The sequence below is a fragment of the Osmerus eperlanus genome, chromosome 1 (genome assembly GCF_963692335.1).
Source record: "Osmerus eperlanus chromosome 1, fOsmEpe2.1, whole genome shotgun sequence".
Lineage (NCBI taxonomy): Eukaryota > Metazoa > Chordata > Actinopteri > Osmeriformes > Osmeridae > Osmerus > Osmerus eperlanus.
In genome coordinates this window covers 23,893,415-23,902,537 of record NC_085018.1, presented here as the reverse complement: position 1 = coordinate 23,902,537, position 9,123 = coordinate 23,893,415, and the positions used below count along the sequence as shown (strand labels likewise).

The 9,123-nt window shown below is 50.0% G+C and overlaps 1 protein-coding gene across 1 annotated transcript in view; it reads right to left on the bottom strand.

Annotated features, from left to right (window-relative positions):
* LOC134019529 (voltage-dependent L-type calcium channel subunit alpha-1D-like) overlaps positions 1 to 9,123 on the bottom strand; it is a 72,628-nt gene continuing 63,505 nt past the window's right edge. The window contains exons 34-42 of the mRNA XM_062460526.1: positions 7,585 to 7,863; positions 6,207 to 6,323; positions 5,092 to 5,474; positions 4,022 to 4,048; positions 2,578 to 2,706; positions 1,816 to 1,955; positions 1,439 to 1,545; positions 777 to 1,091; positions 1 to 487 (exon numbers count right to left, since the gene is read on the bottom strand). Coding sequence (XP_062316510.1) covers positions 182 to 487; positions 777 to 1,091; positions 1,439 to 1,545; positions 1,816 to 1,955; positions 2,578 to 2,706; positions 4,022 to 4,048; positions 5,092 to 5,474; positions 6,207 to 6,323; positions 7,585 to 7,863 — 1,803 coding nt within the window. The 3' untranslated portion in view covers positions 1 to 181. The remainder of the gene's footprint in view (positions 488 to 776; positions 1,092 to 1,438; positions 1,546 to 1,815; positions 1,956 to 2,577; positions 2,707 to 4,021; positions 4,049 to 5,091; positions 5,475 to 6,206; positions 6,324 to 7,584; positions 7,864 to 9,123) is intronic.

The following is a 9,123-nucleotide window of genomic DNA, read 5'->3' as shown; positions in this document are numbered from 1 at the left end:
GTGGGCGGGGCCAATGCGTCTCTATTATGCTAGGTGCCTTTTTTTAATTTCCTCCCAGGTAAAAAAGGCACTTCTTTTGGTTTGTGAGCCAATAGATGCATTTCTCTGTACTATCCATCTACAACAGCGGTCTGCGACGTGCACCATAGTCAGTTAGCTAGCGTCCGTTAGCCAGCTAATGCTATAAAGTCGTGATGCAGATCATCTCGTCTGCCAGGTCCTCCTCGTACGGGGTGCGAGGCTCCACCTCCGGCTCTTCGTCGCTGTAGCTGGCCGTGGGGTCCTGGGCGTCGTAGTCTGGCGTCGCCAGCACGGGGAACACGGTGACGCCGTTAAGGGCGGGGGCCACGCCGCCGTTGAGCAGGTGGCTGGCGGCGCTCTCCATCTCGTCGATGGTCATCTCGCAGGCGTCGGCGATCTCATGCTTGGTGGCGGCCACGAACTTGGGGTCCGTGGCGTATCGGCCGAGACCCTCCGATATCAACACCTGCTCCACGGCACGGGGGAGAGGGGTGGGGGGAGAGGGGTGGGGGGAGAGGGGTGGGGGGTGCAGACCACGACTGGTGTTATTGACACAGTTATAGTTACTAGCTCTCTCTCCCCTCTCTTCAACATCTCCCACCCCCTCTCCCTCCCCCCCACTCTCACCAACATTCCCCCCTCCCTCCCCCGACTCAATTCCTCCCCCTGACTTAACTCCTCCCCCCCAACCCCCTAACCCCTTCCTTCCCCCTGACTTACTTCCTCCCCCCCCACTCCCTTCCCCCCTGACTCACCGCCTCCACCAGGCTGGTGGCGCTGCCTCTCTTCTGGAGGTACTGGTTGCGGAACTCGGGCGGCACCTGCAGGTGTAGGGGCGAGTAGGGGCGTCGGGCGTCCGGGTCGTCCGTGTACCACGAGCTCTTCCTCACCGCCACCGGGCCGCTGCCCGCGCTCTCCCGCCGCAAGCGCTCCACGCGGATCAGCGGCGTGTAGAAGGGCGACTGCTCCTTACTGGCCGGCGTGGCCGGGGGCGTGGCCCAGGAGCGGGTGGAGCGGGTGGGGGAGAGGCGGTGGGCTCGGCTGGAGTCCAACCCCGCCACCGCCATCACCTAGGAGACGGGGAGACGTTTGCGTCCTGCTTGTGCGGTATGGAGGCTTATCTCACTGATACTGATAGGCGGTTAGAGGAGTTGGGGAAAGGATATTCCAGTCAGGGACTACTTGTGTTACCTGGTACTGCAGTAGGTGTGTGTGTGTGTTACCTGGTGCTGTATGAGGTGTGTGTGTGTTACCTGGTGCTGCATGAGGTGTGTGTTACCTGGTGCTGTATGAGGTGTGTGTGTGTTACCTGGTGCTGCATGAGGTGTGTGTGTGTTACCTGGTGCTGCACGAGGTGTGTGTTACCTGGTGCTGCATGAGGTGTGTGTTACCTGGTGCTGCATGAGGTGTGTGTTACCTGGTGCTGCATGAGGTGCAGGGGAAGAGCAGTGCGTTGGTGAGGCAGCTCATCCTGGCTGCCCTGTCTTCGCAGACACTCAAAGTTGAAGGAGGGCCTCCTGTGATCTGAGGGGGGAGGGGAGGGATGTAGGAGGATGGGGGACAGCAGTGAGTGTGACTATCCATGCAGGAAAACACCGAACAGTCTCCCCACTAGAGGGAGCAAACACACACATCTCAGATACTGTTTGAGGAATGAGCTGCGTGAAAGTGTGTCCAGATCACTAAGGACCATGACTGGGGTGACTTCAATCTCCAGGACTACAGTCGACCTCCATGGGCCGCTGTACCCCCCAGCCCCAGAGGCTAAGGTGCATGCTGGGAGATGGAGTTCACCTTGAGGAGTGGCAGGCAGTCGTCTTCTCTTGGGCGACCTCCGGGGGTCGTGGTAGAGGGGCTGCTCGTCGTCGTCGTAGTAACTGTCGGGGTGGTGGTATCCCCGGGGCGTCTCGTACTCTGTGTCGCTGGTCTGGTACCTGTCGAGACATTCCTTGTAGGACCTCCTGGACACAGGGTGACATGCTGTTGTCACGGAAATGCAAGCTACGTCGTCGTCACGGAGACGCGAGCTACGTCGTCGTCACGGAGACGCGAGCTACGTCGTCGTCACGGAGACGCGAGCTACGTCGTCGTCACGGAGACGCGAGCTACATCGTCGTCACGGAGACGCGAGCTACATCGTCAGCACACACACGTCCTACCGCCCCGCTGGGTTCCACCTCAGCACCACCGACTGCGCAAGAGCGACCGCTACTAGCTACGCCAACGAAAAGCTAGCTTCTCACCGGCACAGGTGGTCTGTACTTAAACCGAGGAGTGAGCTTAGCCAATCCACTGGCTACACTACCCTACTCCATATTACACACTACATATTACACACTACAAGCTGCCATAATACATACTAACATACTACCCTACCATCACACATTATACATACAACAATACTACACGCTAACATATTACACATGACATTCTACCATACTACACACTACTGCATCACTGGCCCAGGATGAGATGAGGTTACGGTGTCGGATAAACCTCACAAACACGTCTAGCGTTTCTAAGGAGAAGCCAGGGGCCTGGTCCAGAGGGAGGTACCTGTCTCCTGACAGCATGCTGTCGTCCTCGTAGAGCTCCTCCCCGCTGTAGTACTCGCCAGAGCAGCGGTCCTCGTCAAACTCCTCCTCGCGCCGGATGGTGGGGTGGTGTCCATCCCCCCCGTGGCCCCTGGGAGGGGTCAGGGGTCAGAGGTTAGAGGGGGAAGGTCGGAACACTGCGGGGAGGCAGTACTGGTTGAGGGGGTTTAGGGCTGGGGGATAAGGCCATGCACTGCCACTGCAGCGTTGCAACACAATGCCCTCGTCTACCAGGTCTCTCTGGAGAAGACATGTTGTAATCTCAGTGAGACTTTACCTGGATAAATAAAGATTCAAATGGAAAAAAAACACAAACAAGCCTGTTTACAAAATAAATGAATACCACCATAGCCTTCTCAAGACAACAGGTGGGACGGAAGCAGTCAGCCAGGTATAACAAAGAGCCTCGCTCCACAACAAATGCTCTCAAGACAAAATAACAGACACCAGTAATTCAGTCTCATATCAGATATACACCCTTTTTATCAACATAGCAGAGGGTGACCAAATTGCTTTTATGGATTACTGGTCAGGGTAGATAGGGGTAGACAGGGGTAGACAGGGGTAGATAGGGGTAGACAGGGGTAGATAGGGGTGATGGGTAACGTCCCAAGACATTTCCAAGGATTAAAGAGTCCTTCAAGGCAAGGCAAGGGCATCAGCTCTCAGAGTCATTGCTGCTCTAACTTCCAAGCTGACACATGCACATAGCAAGGCTGGTCTGGGAGTCTGGTCAGTCAGGCCTCTCCCTCCCTCCCTCCCTCCCTCCCTCCCTCCCTCCCTCTCTCCCTCCCTCTCCTTCCTTCCCTCTTTCTCTCTCTTTATCTCCATCTCCAACTATTTCTCTCTCCCTCCCCCCCTCTCCATCTCTCTCCCTCCTTCCCTCTTTCTCTCTCCCCCTCCCTCCCTCTTTCTCTCTCACCCTCCCTCCCTCTCTCTCCATCTCTCCCCCTCTCTCAGTTTCTCTCTCTCTCTCTCTCTCTCACCCTCCCTCTCCATCTCTCCCCCTCTCTTAGTTTCTCTCTCTCTCTCTCACCCTCCCTCCCTCTCTCTCCCACTCTCTCCCCCTCTCTCAGTTTCTCTCTCTCTCTCTCTCTCACCCTCCCTCCCTCTCTCTCCATCTCTCCCCCTCTCTCAGTTTCTCTCTCCCTCCCTCTCTCTCCCACTCTCTCCCAGTTCCTCTCCAACCGTCCAGGTTGTGTGAGAGAGCGGGCCGCGAGAGGGGGAGGGATGGGGGGGTGAGTAGCCAGCTCTGACACGGACCAACAGCACAGCAGGGATGCAGGTCAAGACAAAGGTAAAAAAGAACCAGCCAACAGAGCTGTGTTCCCTCCACGTCGGGGAAACACGCGACCACGACGGGGACACACCCGGGCGCAGCTGTACCCTGGGGAGGTGGGACGTACCTAACATACGTTTCATAGTAGCGCCTTCTGTCCGAGAGAGCAGAGGGGATGGGTTGAGAGAAAGCATTTTGGTTAGGCAGGAGAAAGGGAGGAGGAGAACAGAGAAAAAGTGGGGAGGGGGAGGAGGGTGACATATATATATACACACCTCATACAGTATATGAAGGATATACAGTATTGTTATATATGTATCGCTGAAGAAAGAGGATAAAGCTGGTAGTGTATTATAGCTGTGGGTCTATTGCAGTTCAAATGCAGTTTGAAACATACTTACATAAAATCTCAGCTGAGCTCAAACATAATGTACATAAAAAAACCTCAATGTATATTAAATGTAAATCGTACATCTACATAATGTAAAGTCTTTCCTGATTGGACAGAAACGAAAAAGCAGTCAACCCCACAACTACAGTACATCAAAATAAGGGATGAATCCGTCACATCAAATGAAGGCATTTGACCATTTGTGAAATGGAAGTCCAAAGACAGTCAGATATGAGAACAAACTGTTGGTGGTTAAAAGAAAGAAAGAGCGCTTTCGGTCAGGTGTAAGAATGGACCTTGTGATTGGTCGGTTGTAAAAATGGAGCTTGTGATTGGTCAGTTGAAGGCACGGGAGCTATGAGCCAGGGACGAGGGAGGTTTGAAGAGGGAAGCTGATTCCTGTGTTTAAGGTGGGATATCTATTATGGAACACACAATGGCTCCTATGGCGTTTATGGTGCCGTAACATGGTAGCGTGGCATGCTAAAGAGGCCCAGGCGTTCTAATGTGTCGAAGCCTCATGTGGTGACACCATACAGGACAGGAGAGCGCTGTATGGGGGGACGGGGACTTGGACGAGGGTCCCCTGGGTGGACAGACAGGGGACGGAGGAGTTTCATTTGGACACATTTGTTATCATGCGAAGCTTCAAAACACACCCCACAACCCTCCCCCCTGCACGCAGACACACGCGCACACACACACGCACACACACAAACACCCCTGCCTCCTACCACCCATCACACATGACACACCCATTTCCACGAAAGCGACCAAGAGATGGCTGAGGGTCAGCGTGCGGTCACCTTTGTCCCTGTGGCGTCCGGGGCGGCTTGTCGTAGTCGTAGTAACTGCCACGGTGTCCCGGGTAACCGTTGGCGGGCGGCGCATGCTCGTAGTAGCGACGGTGCCCGCCGTTGGGCAGGCTGGACTTGTTGGCGTTGTTGAGGTTGATGTTGGTGGACTTGGGAGACTTGCCGTAGGAGGAGGAGTTGTGGTGATGGTGGTGGTGGTTGGGATGGGACATGGCACTGGCCCGGCACAGCCGTCCCACGGGCTGCTCCATGTGGGCATAGTGGGGCGGGGGCTGTACCTGGAGGGGGCGCTGGGTGGCGTTGGTCTGGTGCGACGAGCGCCGGTGGTCACCGTTCATGTGGTTGACGTGGTTACCGAACAGGCCGCCGTTACGCTGCGGGGAGGGAACGTTCGGGGTCAAAAGTTCACGGGGTTTCGAATCGGAGAGCTGATTGGCTGACGTGAGATGAGGGCTGGTCAGCTGACATGCTCAGGGGGTGGTGTGAGTATTCGCTGCTGTATTTCTCTCTTTTCAGAAATCGTATGGGCGGGAAAATAATTTGACAAGCTGGTTCATGGCTTGTGATGTTATGTGAGTGGAATGGCAGCACTTAACTCTAGCTCGTAGGTCTCAACTGAAATGTGGGGTCAAAATTAAAACTGCAAATGAAAGATTGTTTTAACTGCCTATTATTACAAGGCTGGGTACATCCACTCTCCACTGTAAACCCTGATATTAGGTTTACAAAAATAAACATTAATGGAAACTGATTACATTAAGCTAATTCATCTGTTAAAAATAAATAATGAAGAAAAAAAATATATAAATTGAATCAATTAATAGATATTATAATTGACTATTTCATAAAAGAAATAGCATCGATTACTTAAATAGTTTGATGTCATCAGTTTCCACAAAAGTTACCACAATACCATTTTGAACATATGGGGTTTACTGTATAGTGAAGAGCAGTTCCCTGTTTACCTGCAGTATGTGTTTGTTGCCATTAGCGATTACTCTTTATATAATATGTGATGAACCGTGGTTATTATTATTATTACTAATTCATGTGAAGGACAACACAGGAGATTTACCCTCTCAGACATGTAATATAGAATCAGTTACCCTATAAATTTCCTCGTCTTCAACTGGGATAAAGTCTACTAGCTCGTCATCTTGCAGGTCACATGATATCGCTCGGCGAATTTCCGGCCCAATATCATGAAGTGTGCGAAGGCCAGCCTGTAACCATGACAATAGAAGGGCTAAGGGCTGGTGGGAGAGTCAGTCTGTAACCATGACAATAAAAGGCTAAGGGCTGGTGGGAGAGTCTCCTTCAAGTCAAGAAGTCTCTCGCAATCACACACCTGTCTTCAATACACACACACACACACACACACACACACACAAGCAGATTAACACACATACACAGATACACACACACACAATCAGAGCACACGTCCTCTGCTGTTTGACGTAAAAACCTGACGTTAACAATACTAGACAGACTATGAGAGATGAGAACATTATAAGAGACAGACAAATGTGCCCTTTTCAATTGGTATTATCTGTGTGTGCATTGTTAGATCTGCTTTATAAAACCGTTTAAAAGAAAACCTTGTCTATGCGTACTGAATGGTTAGATTACGCTCATAGTCCACACACTATGAGCGCGTGTCCAAATGGCAAAAGGGGTACAGACAGATAGAGGACTATTACTGTCAACAAGAACAGTTTAAAGGTGCAGAGTGTAACATTGTGGGCTGCCAATAAAATCAATGTTAGCTTACGGCTATATTCAAAAGCATGCGTTTAAATAGAATGTACCAATCAAAAAATGTTTTACTAATATAAAAAAAAAATCTGGTGCTACATCAATAACCTAGAACTTTGTGAAGCACCAAATGAGAGTCACGATTTCAACGTGAACTCGAAGAATTACAAAAAAAAAAATGTCATTCTGGATTCACAAATGTTACAGGCAGCACCTTCAAGCTCAGTCACATGGAAACAGAAACAAGCTGTTTGACCTGATCGATGGAGGGATGGGTGGAACATGGGGACACCTAATGACAGTGATGGGTGGAGAGAGAGAAACAGACCCTCTACATAATTACTGTAGACACACAGTGAGGCACGCACACACACACTACACGAGTTTCACATGCACTAGATATTACATAGACCCTCTAGATATAGGAATAACATGTACTGGATGTACAGGGTTCCCAAACAACAGCATACTGTACACCACTATTACAACTGAGTCCTGTCTGGGGGGGTTTGATTATGAACTGACCTGCTGAATCATAAACCACAACATTAGCACAGGAAGTCAGGAAGACACATGACAGAAATGAATTATATTGACTACAATTATTTAAGATATTTCAGACCCCCATTTTATCCACACTTTTTCTCTAACACGCACACCCAGGTACACACACACACACAGGCTCACAGACACACACACACAGACACACACACACACAGGTACACTCACCTGCAGGGCGATGGCCGTGTTGTTCTCCGAGGCGTGCACGCCCACCAGCCCCTCCTCTTTACGTTTCTTGAATTTCCTAAAGTAGTCCTGTATCAGGAAGGTGGCATAGAACTTCCCCACGGTTACCTCATCATCTGAGTGAACAGACCACACAAACGCTTCCTGTGTCAGCACGCCACCGCACAGCACCCTGGGAAATAGAGTCTTCCCGAGTTCTACTCCCTCAAATACTGCCAGAACACTACTGAAATAATACTGGGTTGTTACTGAAATACTAAAGAATTAGTACTGTAATACTACTGAAAATTACCTGCTCCAAGATGTAATATTAAAATTAAATTGGAATATTTTGAAAATACAACTAGAATTAATTAAACGCTACAAAAACACTACTTGAGTATTACTGAAGTACTGATGAGGTTTTACTGAAATATTCAAACTTCAACCTAATTACAGTTTTCACAATAACAACGGTTATTCTGGACCAACGTTACTACAGTAACAGTCAGGCCAACGACACAAGCATTATTTGAAAAAGTGGAATAGTTAGAATATACATCCATCTTGATGGTGTATATACTGTACCTCAATCCTCACACGTCACACGACATGTCTGTGGCTCTGAGAGAGCTGATATTCCAGAACATTCTAGGGAGGTAGATCTATCTACCAGTGCCTCTGAATGACACACCTCAGACAGAAAGGTCTAGACCTGACCTCTGCTGAAGGTTAGATACGTCCTCTGAGCTGTCCCTAAAATAATCAACCTCCATTACAGAGAGAGAGAGAGAGAGAGAGAGAGATGAGAGAGAGGAGAGAGAGAAAGAGAGAGAGATAAACAGAGAGAGAGAGAGAGAAAGAGAGAGAGAGATAAACAGAGAGAGTGAGAGAAAGAGAGATAAACAGAGGAGAGAGAGAGAGAGAGAGAGAGAGAGAGAGAGGAGAGTGAGAGAGAGAGAGAGAGAGAGAGAGAGAGAGAAAGAGAGAGAGATAAACAGAGAGAGTGAGAGAAAGAGAGATAAACAGAGAGAGTGAGAGAAAGAGAGATAAACAGAGAGAGAGAGAGAGAGAGAGATGAGAGAGAGAGAGATGAGAGAGAGAGAGAGGAGAGAGAGAGAGAGAGAGAAAGCACACCATAAGAGCTGAAGGAGACCACAAGGTCAGCTTCCTGGATATAGTGGAAAGGTTGGGTGTCGGACAATCTGACTCACACTATTTTTACCGCATATCTGAAACTGTAATTATGTTACGACTGTAGGAACTGCTGTTGCTAAAGTCTAAGCTGTTGCTAAGGTGATTTGTTAGGACCGTCGCCAGGTTGTCGGCAGAACGTCGTCTTTCATGCTGATGTGATGAACACCAGAGGCGGTGATCGATTGGTTAGGCCTCGAGAACAACGGAGGAACTTTCAGGTTTAGTTTGGACTAGTCAGCACATGCAAGCAAGCAGAACTCAGTTTGCATACAGGTGGGTACATTAGTGTTGGCGTTGCTTCTGGCTGCTTGGAGGGGGGTGAGTGTGTTAGAGAGAGCAGAGTCA